The 20,145-nt window shown below is 26.2% G+C and overlaps 2 protein-coding genes across 5 annotated transcripts in view; one reads left to right on the top strand and one right to left on the bottom strand.

The window, feature by feature from the left end:
• Nucleotides 1-202: 202 nt before the first annotated feature.
• Nucleotides 203-1,915, bottom strand: LOC129965898 (histone acetyltransferase type B catalytic subunit-like). Its single transcript, XM_056080166.1, has one exon. It carries the CDS (start codon nucleotides 1,746-1,748, stop codon nucleotides 513-515), a length of 1,236 nt encoding a protein of 411 aa, XP_055936141.1. The 5' UTR covers nucleotides 1,749-1,915; the 3' UTR covers nucleotides 203-512.
• Nucleotides 1,916-2,346: 431 nt separating this feature from the next.
• The window catches only part of LOC129965411 (centromere protein F-like), a 158,227-nt gene continuing 140,428 nt past the window's right edge, over nucleotides 2,347-20,145 (top strand). For all 4 annotated transcript variants that reach the window (XM_056079265.1, XM_056079266.1, XM_056079264.1 and 1 more), the window contains exons 1-3: nucleotides 2,347-2,486; nucleotides 8,083-8,260; nucleotides 15,121-15,297. In XM_056079265.1, coding sequence (XP_055935240.1) covers nucleotides 8,099-8,260; nucleotides 15,121-15,297 — 339 coding nt within the window. In that variant the 5' untranslated portion in view covers nucleotides 2,347-2,486; nucleotides 8,083-8,098. The remainder of the gene's footprint in view (nucleotides 2,487-8,082; nucleotides 8,261-15,120; nucleotides 15,298-20,145) is intronic.

Here is a 20,145-nt window from a genome sequence, read left to right as displayed (position 1 = left end):
CAATTTAATACTAATTGAGAATTTGTTTCATTTTATTAAATGTACTCAAATAGTATGAACTATTAGAAGACACACAAAGGAAATTCGACATTTATACATTTGAGAATGCTAATAATGCTTTTTAAGCAAAAAAAAAAAAAAAAAAAGCATTTTGATACAACGTAAGTAAAATCCTTTTATCTATTATTAATACTTAGCCATTTCTAAAATACATGGAAAAAAAGGTATATATTATTTATATCTTCTAGATATTCAAATTCCCACCCTCTTATTGTATAAAACTGACAATTTAAAAACTTAGCAAAATGCATATATTTAAGAATTTTATAGTACAGAAAAGTCTTCAAAGTAAAAAAATTATACTTTGAGAGATGACATACATTCAAAAACGAAACCTTCTGTGCTCTTTGAAAATGTTTTTTAATGACCTCTAGATTCAATCATGGATTTGAAAATAAAATAATACATTTGATGACTTCTTTCAATTTAACTTGAAAAGAAGGCACAAAATTTCACTCGCATTCTTCCTTTAATCTATCAAGAACATATCTGTACTTTTCTTCTAGTTCCGTATACATGTGATCAAGCTGCTCTATTCTTTGTTCACGAGGAATAGGATTTGCAGCAGCTTTCAATTCATCAGGAGTGAGATTTTTCTGCAATTTTTCCAAATCTAATTTTTCACGTTGAAAAGGAATATTTAAACGATTCTTAACATCCAATCTATATGCTCGATACTCATCTGGATTTTCTATGTTTGTGTTTTTTAAACGTAATATTTCATAAACTCTCCTAGCTTGTTTTTTATTAATTTTAAATTTTTCTTTAGCTTCTTCTGCCATGTCAGCAGAAAAACCTTTAAACAAATTTTCTTTAGAGAAACTTGGAAGCGGTTCACACCTTTTACAATCAATAAAATCTCTAATTCTAACAAATTCCTCTGATGGATCCTCAACAGTAACATCCAAAACTTCAGGATCTTTTACATACCAATCGCAAATATTTTCCAACAATTTTGTTCCTAATCCACATTTTTGATATGGAGGTAACACTAGCATCTGACTTATTCTAGGGCGAATATTAAGAGGGTAAGCATAATAACGATATACAGTAGCATAACCGGCAAATGGAAACAATTTGGTGTCTCCATCTGTAATATGCTGGTGCAAAACAAAATAATCCCACCGCTCGTCACTTTCATCGATATATGAAGCTGCATCTATAAACCATAAAATAAGAGTCTGCATCCGTTGATGATATTCTAAGAAACCTGGTGTGTTACAATTGGCTCTGTAGATACCGTAGGTTTCTTTTTTCCCGCCGTTTTCAATACAGAAACAGCTAAGCATTTCTCCATAAGGTTGAAAAGTTGATTCTTTATTCAACGATTCTTTAAATGCATCCACATCTCTAGATGGTTCTAATTCTAGTTTATTGCAAATGATCTTATATACATTGTCGGGCTCTACACCACCAGTTTTGGACGGCTTGGCTTTCTCTCTGTAAGTCATCAAAAATAACGGCGAAAGTTGGCATGCAGAATAAATCATTTTCACACGCAAACCAATATAGCCAAATATATTCTCACTATCACCAAAAAATTGGTGCGTATATTCCGGTTTAAAGTTTTTACTGTCATCATCAATATCTTCGGCAGAAGTAACAAATTTGAAGTTTATAACTTCATTGGCATTACACACATACGGATCCAGATAATCTTCAGTCAATTTTCTCTTTGTGACAGCCATATTATGATTTTATAAGGAATACTAACAGAACAGCTTTGGAGTTTAAAGGATTCTGAACAATTACTAGATATACACACACACACAAAATTATCACATTTACTTAACAGTGATAACAATACCCATAGACAAATGAAGCAAGAACAAAAATTTCATTTTCCAGTAGAACAGGCGCGTAATTCACCATTGCCATATACAATATTTGGGATAAATATTATTTCGAGAGATTTTAAAAATAATATATGATTAAACATTCTTTAAGCATTCTGTAATAATAAAAGAATAAAGAAATGAAACAAAAAAAAATGCCTTCTTAAACTATTAATATGAAATAGTTTTAAAAATTTAAGGAAAATAAATTATTTTTTATAATATTTTAAACCATTTATTCCATTATAAATTTTTTTAAAGTGGGAAGAACATAGTTTATGAAGTAATTTTTTTAAAAAAAATTCTAATTTCTAAGTTTTATTTAATTTTCAAAAAAAAAAAAAGAACTAAAAAAAAACAAAAAAAAAACTTTAGATTAAAAAAAAAAAAACAGTTAATAATCAGTACCAAAAATCGCCAATCAGCATAGTCTATTTCTCTGTCACCGTTTTTGAAATTAAATGTTTGGCAGTACGTTGTTCTGCATATAATATGAAAATTTTTGTCTTAAAAATTACCCTTTCTAAAATAAATTAAAGAAAGAAAGACAAGTTTATTGATAATATAACGAGTTCTTTATCCATAACAAACGTGAGTATTAAAAAAACTTAATTGGAAACGTAATGTTAAATATCTAATAAATTATAAATACGCTTATATTTCTTTATTTTTTACTTATCTTCTAATTAAACATTATGCATGTTCCTACTTAAGAATTATGAATATCAGATCACTATGAAATATTAGCTTGTGTGTACATATATATATATATATATATATATATATATATATGTTTGAAGTAATTGTAGCTTATTTTCTTACTTCGCGTAAGTAATATGGTAAACTGTTTCTGGTAATAAAAATGCATTTAGTTAAAGCTTTAGTTTCCATACCAAGAATTTTTAAAGAGTTTTACCTAGTTAAATGAAGAATTCACTATAAAATATTTCTTTTTGTATGCGATTTACACAGTTTATCATATATTGTTAGCAATTAAGTCTACTTAAAGTGTGATACCAGCTCGTCGGAATACTTATGTATTCAATATTAGGAATGAGAATTTAAAAAAAGTTTATAGCACACATTCGATACGATTTTTTTAATGTGGCATATAAAGATTTATAAAAAAATGACTTTCCTTGGCTTTCTAGAATGCGACTGTACTAACAATGTAATAAATTAAAAAATACACTTGTGTATATATTCTTGAAAAATCAAAGAATGAATGAACTTTTATAGTTGTATAGTAACTGATATCTTTGAGATATCAGTTCAGTTACTATGCTACCTATTTATTTTTGAGATAAATAGACAGTGTTTAGTGAACTTAAAATCTCTGATGCTTAAATCATAAAAAATGAATTATAATTCTTACATATGAAATCGGTAGTTTCCTTGATAAATTTTTAGGTGGCATATAACTTTATTTTTATTGATACTTTGAAATAAGAACAATCTTCTGTTACTTAAGCCTTAGAAATGTCAGCTAAGGCTCTGTGACATAAAATGTTATAATTTGTTAAAAAAAGCTTGAGAGAAAATCCATCAAAATATTTCATATTTTGGATATGTGTTTCTAAACATGCTAATTAATGACCTTTATATAACAGGGTACTTTTGTAACATAATATATAGTTTTAAAATTTGAAGAAATCTTTGTGCAACTTACTGTTCTCTTCATAGTAGAAAAATTAGAGTAACTTTTAATTGTGGAGAATAACAATTTTTAAATCGGCAATTTAAATGAAATGAAACTGATGAAGTAGATTTAATAGAACTATACTAACCTCTTATGATTTAGGAGATAGTAATGCTGGTGAAAATGAAGCTTTTCACATTATTTTTCTAGAATTAAAAAAATTTATCCTGGATTTATTCAAACAATTAAAGCTAAGTTACCTCAATGAATATCTTTCTTCAAAAGGAAGCATAAATTGAAATGGAACTGCTCATGATATAATGAAGTTCATAAAGATCTTGGCTATTGAAAAAAGCAAATTTTAAAAGTATTATTTTTATGAGAATTATTGAATAGAAGCCAAGATAATTTTGATATGTTTTCAGAAGTCAAAGATGTCATGTTGTAAGAAAATATTTAATATTCCTGTTAATGGTATTTTGAAATGACAAAGAAGAGGTTATTTACCAAATATTTTCAAATATGAGCTGATCCATATATAAACTGAGAGAATAATTTTTTTAAAAAAAATTTAAAACCTATATGTAAATTAAAATAAAAATGTTAAAAAAAAAATATTGTGATGTTCAAACATATTGTCAAAAAAGGTAAAATGAATCAAATAATTTTCAATCAAATCTTTGTAAAATAAAAGGCCAGACATCTGCAATGATCGATTAAAAAATTTTAATTGCTATTTTTATGTGCTAATCATTTATATTTTTTAAAATGTTTTTCTGTTAGTGATTTTCTATTTGACACTTTTCCAGAAAAAAATTTCATTGCCATCATATATTTTATTGTGAAGATGCAATAAAATGACAATAAGGAATAATTTTTAAAATGAAAGAACCCAATTTCCCCAAAAGAATTACTCATTGTATCTAAATAAAAAACTGATGTCATTTGGAATTGATTTTTTAAACTTAAGAAGTATAAACTTCAGAATTAAGCATGTTATATTTGTTAATATAAAGCATTTTATCAATTGTGTCCAGTTAATAGAAAGGTATATATATTTTTGCGAAATTAACAGATCCATGTATAAGCCAACCTCAAATTTTAGCTTTACAAAAATTCAAAATATTCTGTGTTGGGTTATACACAAAAATATACAGTAATAGATCATATTTTGGGTTAAAATTCTTTTGATGAAGATGTTTTTATTCAACATTAAAATATAATGTAGTTTCAATTGTTAAACTTTTCCTGTTTTTTTTTATATATATATTTCATAAATAGTGTTTAAAAAATGTTTTTTAATACTTGCATGATAATTTAGTTATTTTTTTAACTTTTTTAACTGTTTGTGCAAATTCAATTTAAAGGGAATACATGAATTTTAAATTTTTTTATTCTGAATTAAATTTATTGATCAATTCCATTTAAATAAATAAATTTGAAAATTATATTTATGCTGAGAAATCCAAAATTGTTTACATTTTGTTTAAATTTTACTTGCAAGCGCTAGAAAGGAAGGTTTATTAATAATTAATCAAATAATTTTTATTAATTATGAACTGCATTTACTTGCACAGAAAAATTTAATATTAGTATTGTCATTTCTAATCATTGGAAATATTAATATTTTAAATCATTTTATTTGCTTCTGAATTTTTATTTGTAGTATTTAAATTTTGTATCGTTCATTAGAATTATTTATATTATTAATTATATATTATTTATAATATGAATATATTATAAACAATATATATTTATATATAAAAGATTATTAGGAGATAAGCTTTTATTGATTTTATACTAAAAATAAACTAAAATATTTGATGTATCTTATGCTAAACATAAATTTGCAGATAGCAGGTTTTTCTGTATAATATTTTTATAAGTCTTTTTGATTTTAAAATATTAAATATATAATTAAAAATACATTTGCATACATGTTGATCTTTTGAATATTGATATTAACTATAGTGTTAGTTTCTTGTATTGAATGTTTACTCTGTATTCTCATAAATTTTTAAAACTCTTTGATTTTTATTTTGACATACTTGAGAACCTCAGAAAATATTTTTTTGTTAAGTCCTAGGGAAGTAAGTGAATTTTATCTTTAGAGAAAGAAGAGAAAACCTGTTTGTGACTTGGTTTTGCTTTTAGAAATTCATTATTCTTTGCTTAGTTTTGAGGAAAGGAGAAAGAGACAAGATGATTTCATTATGCCTTCATGAATTTAATGCAGAACTGAAATTATTTTGGAATTGTGTGGAGAGTTATTCATATAATCTTGCAAAGAGGATTTAAACTTATTCTCATGATTAACAAGATTGCTGAAACATCTCTGCATGCCAACAAAATGCTTTTAGTTAATTTAATTTTGCAGTGCTCCATGCATTTTATTTAAATGTCAAGTGGATTTTAGTGTTTTATAAAGGAATTCAACAAATCTTTGTATTATAAGGCAAATAATTTTCACATTTGTTTTTAGAATGAGAAAGATAAAAAGGATTGAAGCTCAAGGCTAGGTTCACAGAGAGTGGATACATTGATGACATTAGATTGGGAGCAGTACTGTTTGATGTTATAAATAAATTGTTTGAGAAAACTTTTAGCCATAAAAATTTTCCCAGCCATATTTTTTTTATGTTTGTGTACAGAAATGTCAATTAAAAAACTTACACTACAAAATAATAGTTTAGAATATTTAATCAGAAATTCTAATAAAATTTGGAGATCTGTCTTTCCGATAAGGTCTCTGATCAGATCTTCCCTCCCCCTTAACTTCAAAAGTAAAAACAATCTAGTTTAAACAATAGAGTATTATTAAGAAACAGAATAATTAGTTATAATTTTATTTGAGATTATAAAATACATATTCATTTAAATAATGACATTTCACGTTATATAAGTAAAAACTATTTTAACTATCTTTGAGAACCTCCTTAAATCTAATCTATAATTTTGAAGAAATATGAATAAGAATAGCTTATTTTTACATAACTGCTTTCATCACACAATTCATATTTAAATTGTATGCATGTATATTATCTATATGATATGCATGTATATTTCATATGCATATATATTTCATATACAAAATATAATTTCAAAATTTTCAAGCAGTATGATAATCAGTATCTAAACTATATAAATATGTGATATAAATTTCTAATGTGCTTATAACAGAATAATATTTAATAAAGATCCTATTACATATTTTTGACTAAGAGAAAATTGTAGTTATTTTTTCACTTCTTCACTCTTTTTAGCTATGTTTTTTTAATTTTGTTTACTTCAAATGTTATTTTTAACTTTCTAAGCTGAATGAAACTTTGTGTTTTGGAATTGATCTTAGTTATTTCCTCTCACATGTTGGGAATCTCCCTTTTTATTTTATAGATTTCAGACCTCATTCTTTTCTGTAGAAAAATGGCTACTCTTGTATATTTCGGCTGTTCAAATCATTTATCAGTTGGGGTAAGAAGGCTACTGGTGTTAAAACTTCAATTTAGGTATTTTTTTAAAGAGTTAATCGTAAAACTTTGATGGCTGGAAAATACAAAAGACTATTATATTTTCTGCAGATATGTGCATTATATCTAATCAAATATTTCAGCCTCCACTGCGCTTCATTCAGTAGGAAAATCAACAGAATATATTGAAGAATCTACAATAGCTGTTAATTTTTTAATTGAAATTCTTATTGATTACTTGAATCAATAAAATTTAATACAATAAATCATAAAATTTATTACAATTATTTACAAAATTATTTACATTTTTATGATAAGAATATGCAATTTTTGATGACAATATAACTTAGCTCAATGGATGTTAGGGCTCAGAAAATGAAAGCATCAACAAAACATTTTTATCATTACCAAGTAAATATATTTTATGAACCATTACTTTGCCTTCAGCTTTAAAAAAAATGATGTGTGCCAAAAGATGGTAAACCAGCTTCCCAAATATAGGAAAAACAAAATAAACTTTACATGATATTTATATTGTACATCATAACTAATTGACGAAGTGCATAAATTATGACAATGCATGGAATTTGCAAAAGAAGAAAACATTTTTTTATGCTTATAGAACTCAATTTATAGTTATTTGAAAACTAAACAACATATTGATGTAAAGTGTAGGTTTAGTTTTATTAAAATTTATTGTATGGTTCATTAACAAATAATTACTCTAATGAAGAAATAAGCCAAGTTGAAAGTAAAAGTTTTGCTTTTGAAAAGATCCTCAATTCAAAATGATGTAGCTGGGCAGAGAAAAGACCCAATCCCACCATCACACTCCTCTCTACATTGGTAATTAGCAGGAAAATCAGACATACAATCCTTCCTTATGTACAGGAAGGATTGTAACAGATGCTTACTTGCAATGTTTCGACAAAGAAAATTATATCTCATTTTGCTACAGAGTTTTTTTAAATTAAACTAGATTGTTGAGAATTTGTGATGTATTATTTATTTGTGAAACAGTTATTTATAAAGGAATTTCTTTGTTTTTCCAATTTCATTTGTTAGCAGTTTAATTTTTTAGTTTTAGTTTAAGAAGCATGGATTGGGCTTCTTCACAATGGAAACAAGAGCTTCCACCATTAGCTATTCAGAAAATAAATACACTGGAAGAAAAAATTGAAAGACTCCAGAAAGAAAGACAGCAAAAGCAGTTGCAGTGTGAATGTCTGGAGCTAGCTTTGGAAAAAGAAAAGCATAAGGTACTAAAAAAAAAACACATTTCAGAATTCAAATTATGAAACCTTTTGATTGTTTTCTTTACCCTAAAAAGCTATTTAAGAACATGAATTATGATTTGGAATGCATATACTTTCTCTGACCTTTTTATTTATATTTGTATCACATCTTTTTCTTTGTTATTTAATCTGCTAAGCAGGATAATAAAACTACTTATAATAACTATCAGATTTTAATCTCCAGCTTTTAAACAGAAATGACAGTTTTTATAATTTTGTTAGTATTTAATCTACGATTTAAATTAAAGAAATATTAATCCAAGAACTAAAAAAAATTAGATTTATGTACTACCATTTTGAATGGGAATTTTGTTTAATCTTAATGATTTCGCTAATTATAAATTTTCCATATTAATAAAATAGCTTATCTTCAATTACCTAAATTAATCACTTATATACTTCCTTGTCATTAATTGGCATTTCATTTTCCAATCTGAAATTCACTTCTGATGACTGAAAGTGTAATAATAAAACATTTTTTATTAATATTCATTTATATACAAAATATATAAGGCTATCTAGTCAAACTTTTGTCTCAGCATATCATAATAAATATGTATCATGACTGTGTATTTTTTTATCTGCATTGTCAATGATTTTTAAAAATTTCAGCAGTTGTCTTTGAAGTTTTTTGAAGTAGCACAAATCCACAGATTTTCTTTTCAAAAGAACAAGCCAGATGTACGCTGAATAACATAATTTAACTGTTTTACATGACAATTTTTTGATGGAATCTTTTTTTGATTTTTGAGCCTTCCAGCCTTAAGTCAAGGTATTACCATTAAACTACTGCAATTTATAATCTGATAAAGGAAAGTGTTTTCATTGCTTAGTTTACAAAAGATGGTGTCCAAAATATTTTGGCAATCTGTTATTTGTTTAACTGCAATTCTGATACTTTTTATTTTTATTTGCTAAGTAATGTTATCTTTTTTTATAAACCATTTGTTATCGTTTATTAGCACTATGCCAAGGCATAGTGCTAATACATGGGCAAACTCTCGAGCTTATTTGTGTTGGCTAAAGACGAACTGAGAAAATATATCGTACAGTCAATTGCTCTTCGAAATGAATATTGATTTTCTTTATTTCATTTTTATACTTTAGGGCAAAATATATATTACTTTTTTTCACTTTACATTTAACTTTTAAGAGATCAAACAATGTATATGTTCGTTATGTTAATGAAATACATTGTATTGAGAAAATTAATGGTTGGTGTTTTTTGTTTTTATCGGCGATCATCGTCTACAATGCTGCTTTCCTCTTTCTGTCATAGATCCCATCCCCACACACTTACAATGCATTCGTTAACAACCAAAATATTTAATAGAAATAATTTATAAGGCAGAACAACGTTTGCCGGGTCAGCTAGTATATATATAATATATGCATGATGTAGTTTCACTCTTACCATGACAATGTAGTGTTACAAGTCATATAAATAAATTACTCTGACTGAATTGGGATCAGTGACATCTGGTAAAAAAATTAATCTAAAAAAAAAACCTTTTTAATTACCTTTGAATTTTTTTTACAAAGTTTTCAGAAAGGTTTAATTTATATTCTGTGTTATAAATGTAAATTGAAATACTTATTTTAATCACCTGGAGTCAAAATTAATGACAAATAGTTATTTAAATTAAAACCTTTTATTATACGGTGATAGCTGTTCTGGATTCATTGATTTCACGACCAAAAAAAGTTTTAATTACCCATAATAATAGTAAAAATAAATGCTAATTGTTATAATAAAAAAAATTCAAAATCTACTTTATAACTGTATAAAGAAAGGACTATGTGCAGAAATTATTTTATTTAGAAAGTGTAAAAAATTTCTACAAGAGTTGAAGACTGTGAATATTTCATGTCCTGGTTTCTAAATCTTTTTTTGTTTAGTTTTGACGTTTTAAAGGAAATTAATACAAAATAACCTTTACTACAATATTTTAAAGTTTTATGTGAAAGTAATTCTAATGAAATGAGACTTATTTTAATCTGTTGAATAAACATAGAAAACATATTCAATCTTCTCCAAATGTCTCTTTTTTAAAAATAGATATATAAAATTATAAGTACAAAGTAAAAAAAAAAAAAAAAAATAAAATTATGAAAGTGTCCCATAAGGAATTAGTTATTCTTCTCCATTTGCTAAACTATTTTTTTACTTCATTGAAAGGACTTACGTTCTAAATATTAACTTCTTTCAGAGGCATTAATGGCCTTATTATATCTATTCTCCAAAATTTCAACTCTCTTTATAAAATTTTTTACCTAGACACAAAACTAATCAAAACCAATAATTATTAAAATAAGTTAAAATTTTAAGATCTAATTATAGAGGAATAAAATAATTTGAAAATTGGCAATGATGAAAAATAAAAAAATAAATTAAATTTAGCATTAATAGATATATTTTTTGGAATTCTAATATCTCTTGCAGAATTTTCAAAAACACTATTTTAAACAACTTAAAAAATTAATAAAGTATGTAATGAAGATTTAGTGAAATCAAACTAAGCACTTAAAAATAAACTTTTTTATTAATAGTATATATCTTTGAATCTTTAACTAATGACTTTAAGATATAAGTAAAGGAGTGTATAAGTATTGCTTTTTCTGTCTTATTTACATTGGTTTTTGATAGCATTTTGAGTGAAGACAGTAGCTTTTCATTTAATCATTTGATACTGTTTGCAAAAAATACTGTAATTTCTTTGGCAGTCCACTCTTTTCCAAGAAATAATCAATGCAGGAAACTTGTGGTGGAGTTTGCTAACCCCAAACACTCGTAAAATTTCCAAATTTTTTATTTTATATGAAATCTTATTACTCTAATAAGTGGTTATCCATTCCTTTTCTGCCCATTTCAAGGTATATTGCAACGTAAAACTTTAGCATGTCTCTTAATCTCAATAATTATACTGAATTTTGCCAATTACCGGAGCCTATTTGAAATTACACCTCTTTTGAAGTACAATGAATCAATCAGGATCTCTATCATTATGATGTATTTATATCTTAGATTATTATAACTATTAATAAATTACAGTTTATTAAAGTTAATTGAAACTAGGAAATCAAGAATCATGAAAATTTCTGTCAAATTTAAATTCTATACCATTGTTTGCAGAATGCATTCTAAAGTTACCACTTACTCTTATTTTTGGTGTGCCTTAATTTTTAATTATTTATTTTAATTCTTATAATCTGTGTTCAGCTGGTGCAAATGAATGCACAAAGTCAATATATTTTTTATTTAATTTTAATTGCTTTATTTTGTTATTTTAGTTTGGATTTTGCTGTTTTATAAGCAAAGTTGTGCAGATTCTTCGTATATATGATAGATGGTTCAGTTAATTCACATGTAGACCGTTTTTAATTTAAAAAACTATAAGGTCAAAGCATTTGGGCTTTGGACAGTTAAGAACATGAATTTCTAAAAAAAATGAATGTGATATTTATCTTAGCATGTTAATTTAAGTACTTTATTGATTCAGCATGATAATCAAGTAAACACATTTATAATTCACTAGCAGGGTACATAGCATCATTAAAAAACATTAAAAACTGTTTGTTTTTGATGGTCTTTCTATTAGAGTGTTTTACTTGTAAGTGCTTTTTTTCTTTCTTTTTAACATAGGTGTTTATTTTTCTTTCTGAAGATAAAAGTTTTGGGAAGTTAGATTTGCCTTAGTATTGAAATAAATTGTCTTTGTTTTTGTCTTATCATTCAGTGAAAACTGCTGACCATAAAGAAGAAAGTGATGCCGGTTGCTGATTCATTTGCTGAGTTCAAAGGTTGAAAAAAGTTTCTCCTATGATAGTATAATATTATGTATGCAAGCATGAAGAAAAAATATCTTTTCAGTAGCTTAACTTTTTTTTTAATCTTCTACTGCTTGCATTGTTAAGGGGGGGGGGAATCTATTTGCGGATAATTTTATGTTGTGGTAGTAAATACATGTGTAAAGTTTGGTTTTGCTGTGACTTAATCTTATTTTGCACTTTTGTTCTGTGGTTACTTCTTTGCACAATATTTATATATTAACATTTTTATCAATAAATTATTTAAATATTTTTTCTGTATGTAATTTTAATGTAAAAATGTTTTTCTTTTGACAAAATGTGTACTCAATTCACGATGAACTTACAAAAGTGTATACACTGAATGGTTGAAGGCTTTTAAAAATAAATATAAAACAAAGTGGTGTTCATGGTACTCCACAAAATTTGACATTGCTAATGTGGGAGAAGTAGCTTTAAAAGAACATATGAAAGATAAAATTTTATTTTAATCACCTATTTTCTGTGCCATAATTTAAATTGGAAAACTATTGACTTATTCTTATGGATTCTGTTCAGAAAATTAAACTCTTCTTTATATTCATATTCTGTTGTTTTTATATATTTGATGCTACTTTGCTTTTAAAATTATATATACGAACTGAGCTTAATACTTTTGAATCAATGTTAACCCGGGAAGATCATGTTGCGCCTCTGAGGTTTAAGGGCTTTAAATATAAGTATAATATGAATTGGGTTTCCAATGGGAAAAATCCCAATTTCATCGAAACTGCATTCAAGGTGATTTGTAAGCTAATTGCAGATATTTCAAAAATTTCCCTCATTTTCTCATTTAAGAAAAAGAAAAAGAATCGTCTGTGCCTCTGAAGCACATTGGACGTGTTTGCTTGTCATTACTGGACTGCTTAAGAAAGAGTTGCAATGAAGTTTTATTTTGCATTCCAGTTTGAATAAATTTGCATTTATGAAATAAATGCCAGCATCTAAATTTGTGATAAGACCCTCTAAATTTGGAAATAATCATATTCATGCAAATTCTCTTGATAGAAATGTGAACTTTGTAAATATTTTACTTATTGGTCTTTTTCCTCTATGAAAATTTAATGTTTGTTACTTATCAACATCTTCAGAAACCAAAACATTTCTTTCTATTTTCCTATCTTATTTAAAGAAACTTTACTACTGAAAGTGTCCTTACTGCAGTATTTAAGGAAATAAATGATGTAATAAGATGCACTACTTTTTGAGACTACCTGTGTCAATATTAAGATTTTGGTGAGCAAATGTGAAGCATATTTCTCTATTGCCTGATGCATTATGAATATTATAATGATATTAGAATTAAATCCAAATGAACTTTATTAGATTTAATCTAATAAATTGAATAATCCTATCGCATTGTGTCTTTGAAAATCATTTTAATATTTTTATGTATAATGAGTTTTGCTATAGGCATCTCAGAAAGAATTCAACTTTTTTGGGGAAGCTTTTGTGTGTGTGTGTGTAATATAAGCATAATTTTGATTTATTTGTAGAAGGAAGAGACTTTTTGAATGAACTATTTATTTTATCATGGGAGGCATAAATTTTACGCGAGGACAAAGGGAAGATATGCTTATTCTTATGAGAGTGAAAATAATTGAATTTTTCCCTTTTAGTAGTTTTATTGCGATATTCTGGTTGGGATTTCTTGGACATGTGTGGACTTATAAAATTGAATCTTGAGTATTTTTGAAACAATCGCAGAATCGCCAGGGATATTTATCCCATCACTTGAGACGTGGGGAAACAAAGAAAAGATGATTTTTAGAGCATGTTTTGGTAATAATTAAATTTTAAAAAAGTAGTATTTGGATCAGGAAGTAAGAGAATTTTAGAATAAAGTAACATGGGCTAATTTAGGATAAAAAAAATAGGAAATTAATTAAAATTAAGCGATATTATTACATAGATATAGGTAATAGTCATTTATTCTACTCTTCTCCCAACAGAGTTGAAGATAAATTAAAGCTATCTGAAAATAAATAAAATCAAGATTGTTCTGCTAATTTATAAATGTATTTTTGTGAAAGGAATTTTTGTTGAATTTTATTGATAAAGAATTGAGAATATCAGCACCAACAATCCATTCAAATTATTACCTATTTTTGGAGGAATAAAGAGCTAAAGATATTGCTGTCAATGACTTAAAGAAAATAGATTCTGATTCGTCAATCTTTTTACAGAAAAATAAATCTTTTAGAAAAGGAAATTGCTGAAATTGAATGTACAATGCTGAATTGAATCTTGCTCAACAAGCTGACTAGTGACTTTTCATTGTTAAAAAAAATTAATGAGTTGCAAAAAATTATTAATGAGAAAAGTGAACAGTAGAAAAAATTGGATTCTGAAATATTTAAAAAGAAACAGAAAACTTTTGTTAATAAAATTTTACATTTTTTTTTTTAATTCCAGGTTTGTTTACTTATGTTCTTAACTTTTTTAAGGAATTGAATTGTTAATGAAGTGGCAGTGTAATGTTTTTCTTCTTCTTAATACATACTGTAATGTAAATTAAGTATTCCAGATGTGGATTGAAAGTACTTGAATAAGAATTTCATGAGAAACATGCAGAAAAAAGCTTTAAATAACTTAACTTTAATGTTCATGAAAAATATGTAGTAGTTACTGGTGGTATTCTCTGTTTCTATTTTTTAAAACTGAATAGTATTTTTGGTCTCTTAGTGAATTTCACCATAACTTAGTTCCGTAATCAGAACTACTTTGTTATTGTTGGTCAATTTTTTCTACAAGGGTGCTTAATAAACTGCTATTTTTTAAGATAAAATTTGACTACTCACCCCGACCAGTGGTTCTGATAATATGTATTCTCATTTTAAATTATTAATTTTTAGGTATGAATGACATTTTCTACCCTAAACTCTTTTTTTTGCCTTTTTTTTATCCTTAAAAAATTAATTGGGTAAAGATTTTTTCAAAAAATACATTTTCAGTTATTGTTTTTCTTTTAATCTCAGGTTGAAAATGAAAAACAACAAACAATTGCCTCTCAACGAGAGTTTCAGTCGTTAGCTGATCTTTGTAAAGATTTTGAAAATAAACAACAACGACTGCAAAGTGAAATACAGAATCGAGACAATAGAATTACAAGTTTAGAAGGGTTGCTATCACAGGCAAAAAAGGAAAACTGTAGGGTATGTATACTAATTAAAAATCAGTTTAGTGTAATTCCTTTACTATAGAAAATTGTTTTGTTACTCAACTGACTCTGTATTTCCAAATAAGCATTTTCTTTCTTTCTTTTCTTTTTTTTTCTTCTTAATTCAATGTAAGCAATTTAAATTGTTATCAATAAATTTTTCACTGATGATTTCTAAAATATATTTTATTTATTTTAAGTGAAAAAAAAATGAAACAATTTTTTTTCAGTATTGAAATGATTAATTAAATGCTATGAATTTTTAACTATAACCTTTTAGTCTTCAAAACTTTGCAAAGAACAAAACATGTTACTTTGAAGATTTGAGTTGAGAATTATTTTGTAGTCGACAATAAAATGCTCTTACTAGTTTTTCCATTGGTAGCAAAAATGTGTAAGGTTTGTTGTGATTGTACACAACACTTTTTCTGTTCATTATTATTGATTTTATTTTCCAGTTACTTGCATGAATTTTATTTGCTGCTAAAAGGAGGGGGAAAAAAGTCAGACGATCATTATAGCATCTCGTAATGTACAATTCTCTTCTAGTCTTACAATACAAACCATACTGTTTTGCCATTCTTAGACATTACTTGTGATGTTTTCTTATATATGTATAGAAAGAATTAATTGTTTTGGCTGAAAACTTACTTTGCTGACATTTTAAACTTCAAATTAACCTTAGGCTTTAGGTTAATTTGAGCTTATCTGTTATCTTATCTATTAGGCTTAATTTAGGCTTTTCTGTTAGCAAATTAATTCAAATCTGGAAAGAAAAAAAAATGAAATTTAGTATGTGGTTTTTACCAAACATGTAAATATATATAAAAATTTGGATGAAGTTGTCAATAGGTAGTTTGTCTTTCTTTAAATATTCATGCAAGTTTAATTGTATGCAGCAAAGGAGCTGGACTCTACTTGCTTCTTGGGGAATCAAATTTCTTTGTTTGGAACTCCCTATAAGTAGGTAAAAAAAAAAAATCTTGATAAGATTCAAACATTATCTCTGGTCTGGAACCAGTTCTTGCTAGGCTTTGTAGAATTATGGCTGGCAGTGATCTATTGTTTGTCCATGATCTCTTTGTCTTCCATTAGGGTATATTATGGGAATTGATTATGTTAAAGATTATGCATTTCAAATAGCAAACATTTAACAGAATTATGTTTTTTTTCTCTTTCTTTTTGCCAGTTGGAAATGGGAAGATAATCATACATCTTCTTGATTTTGCTAAAGTTGTACTTGCTTATTCAGTTGCTTATATTGTTTATTTTTAAATTTGTTGAATTTGTCTTGTTAAAATTAGTTGCATTTTATTTTTTCTTGTTCCTTAATTTTTTCAAAAAATTCTTCTTTAGTTTAAAAAAAGAGCAAGATCACAAGCATATTAAATAATGTATATTGTTGCAATGCATTGCTCCATTGCAACTGTATTAAAATCTTTGAAAGTTCCCTGTCTGCAAATTATAAAACTAACTTCTTAACATCTGATATTTTAGAATTCATTATTTAATAAACCAGAAAAAAGTTTTGGGGACACCTGAAATGCCATGTAGAAAGTTGCATATAAATCATATTGTTAAAATGAATTGTGATAACTGTTTACTGTCTTTGGGATTTACTCCTTATGCTCAGTTTGTTTATAAAATATCAATGAAAAACAGAGATTGCTATGATCCAATGAATTACGAAAATTTTGAGTAATGGGTATTAGAAGAATTCATAGCAAATTTACTGTCCAAAAGTGATGTATGTAATAATGATGTTCCATATCACATGAAGGTTGGAAACACAACACCTACAAATTATGGTAAAAAAAAAAGTAGTGATTGAAAGAAAAAAAGAATCCCTGCAATATGAAAAAGTGGAAAGCAGAACTGTTTTCTATAATACATAAAAACTGTTCTAAAACTTTTAACACTCAGAAGAAATTTCTTTGAGTCATTTGTACAGAAAAGTTCTTTGTATGCTTTAAGTGTAAGATGTGAGATATTTGCATTATAATTTGACATTACCCAAGAAGGAAGACTCGCTATTGTAATTTTTTCAGAGGAGTAAATTTCTACTGGTCAACCAATTCCATTTCTGGAGTTGGTTTGTATTTCTTGTGAAAGCATTTAAATCAGGTCTTCCATTTATCAATTATTTATATATATATATATATATATATATATATATATATAATATATATATATAGTTAATTGTAGGTTCAAATCTAATCTAAACAGATTTTCTTTTTCAAAATATGCAGTTAACTTTTGTACTTAAATTTTAAAAAAATGTTATTAGATATGTTTATAAGAACTTTAGTTTTCTAATAGCAGCAGAAAAAAATAAACAAAACAAGATTCTAAAGTTTAGCTGAAATGCATACCAAGGAATGTTTTCCTAGTATTATGAAAATAAGTGATGGAAAGGGACATTATAAAAGAAGGGGGGAGACTTGCAGTTGATGTTAGATTTAAAGAAAAAAACAAGAGACGCTCCCCCACCAGCTGAAAATTGCTGTCTTCGTAACAGCGGGCTTGTCCATGGCAAGTGCCATAAGAAACAACAACAACAGATTTAAAGAATTTATTATTTAGAAACAATACAACATATAATTTTTTTTTTTTGAAAGGACAATTTTTTCTGGTTGCATTTTGATTTTCATGAAATATTTTACTGGAATTCCATTGCAAGGAAAGGTTATTAAAAATGCAAAATGGGCAATTGCCTAGAGGTCTTATAACGTGTTGAAAGGCAAGGGCCTTAAAATATTTTTAGAGTAATTTATTTTATGCTTAATTTTCAAGATGTGCACTTGATCTTATTCAGATAAAAATCAAGTATTGTTTTTATACTAACAATATTCTTAATCACTTTTCCCTATTTGTGTTATTTATTTTTTAATTCTAAAAAATATACACTGCTTTAATATTTTAAAAAATAGCATAATGGCATCATTTGTTCAATCACTGCTTATTTACTTTCTGAAAAAAAATGAGTTCTTTTCCATTAGAGTTATCTAATTTTATGAATGTGTTTTCTTTGTGGTGTCTATTTTTTTTTAACTCGCAGCAAAAAGTGCCGACTCATTAGTGAAATAGGAATGCTAATTAGTCTGGAAGTTGATGCAAAAGGCTCTCTCTCATTTTAAAGAAATTCTCATAATGTGTGAAAAATATAACCTTTTCAATAATTTGACTTTTTTCTTCTCCTTTGCTTTTTAAGTTTGGAAAAAATAATTTCTTTCCATGCATAAATTTATACATTCACAGAAAGCATGCAAGTTCGTTTTTAACTGTAATTTCAGTTTATTGTTGCATTTTTTGTGTTAAATTTTTATCTAATGTTGCGAAAATGGAGATTTAATTCTCTGCAGACTTTCAAATGTGAGTTAATTGTCTGAAAAAATGTGAGTATTTAGTAGTTTGGCGGAGCAGAAGGTTCTGAAGAATAGAAATTAATGCCATTGGCATAAAGAAAAGTTAGAATCTGATTTCTTAACTTTTGCAGGGGGGGGGGACTTTTAGGAAAGGAAATTGCTGAAATTAAATGTGAAGCTAATGTTTTTTTTTTTTTTTTTTTTTTTTTTTTTTTTACAAACTAAACAATCTATAGACTTTCCCTTATTAAATTTTTTTTTATAAGTTGCAAAAAGTTATCAATATATATAAAAGAATATTGACAACCAATGAACCAATCATTCACCTACCAGTTAAATGTTGCCATTTTTTGTTTCATATGAACTTGCGACTCCTAAATACATCATCAGTGTCTGTTTACTTTCTCACAATTTCCAAAGTTATTGAAAATAAATCTTTGATGGGCTTTCGTCTTCAAGAAATAGACTGATTTCACCAGTTTCAGTTGTCAAGTTGACAATTTCATTATTTTCATTATTATTATACTGTGTCATTAATTGTGGAATATTAGCTGTCATTTTTTTTAATAGCATTAAATTTGCTTTTTTCCAAGTCAAAAATTTAGAGAACTAATAATTGTTATATTGTATTCTTAGAGTTTTATTTCTGTGTAAAGTTATATAATTTTTAGATTCTTAAAGAATTACTCAGAAGTAGATGGAAAAAATAACTTGTTTCATTATTAACAGAATAAAAGAATATTTAAAATCTACATAAAGGTAAATAAAGTAAATATATTTTAGAAAATGTGCACACATTCTTGTATAAAGAATTATTATTTTGCTTAAATAAATTGAAGTATTTTCCCCCACATCACATAATGTATACCTTATTTGAATTTTAAATTTAAATAAGAGAATTTTTGGATATTAGTATCATCTACAATTAAATATTTAACTACAATTATAACATGCATAAACAATAAAAAAAATGATAAACAAGATCTTTTGCAAAGAAATGTAATTTGAGTTCATTTACTTACAAAGATTATTAGAATTTTGAAATGTAGATGATAAACTATTGCAAAAGATACTTGAACCAGAATCTTGTGAATTCATTAGTGTATTTAAATGCTTTCAAGGCAAATGAAAAAAAAAAAAAAAATATTCATTTCAAATTATGAAATTTTTACTTTTATAGCATTTAATTGAACTACCAATTTTTTTCCCCATTATAGATTAGAAAATTATTTCAAAAGGACCTACTTTTAAAAGCAAGAATTTTATTGTCAAAAATATGGCAAAGTGATTTTATGGAAACATACTGAAAATGAAAGAAACAAGGGAGAAAATAAAACAATTGGCCGTGAATTAAAAAGCAAACTGTTTCGACTCGCAGATATTCATATTTTTTATTGATAATTTTTATTTTTCAAAAGCAAATCTTCAAAATGTCAAAGATAACCACCAAGAGGGGGCTTCCAGAAACTTTCTTGAAT

This window comes from Argiope bruennichi, chromosome 4 (genome assembly GCF_947563725.1).
Source record: "Argiope bruennichi chromosome 4, qqArgBrue1.1, whole genome shotgun sequence".
In the NCBI taxonomy this organism is placed as follows: Eukaryota; Metazoa; Arthropoda; class Arachnida; order Araneae; family Araneidae; genus Argiope; species Argiope bruennichi.
The sequence above is the reverse complement of the archived record's forward strand: the minus strand, read 5'-3'. Positions and strand labels throughout refer to the sequence as shown.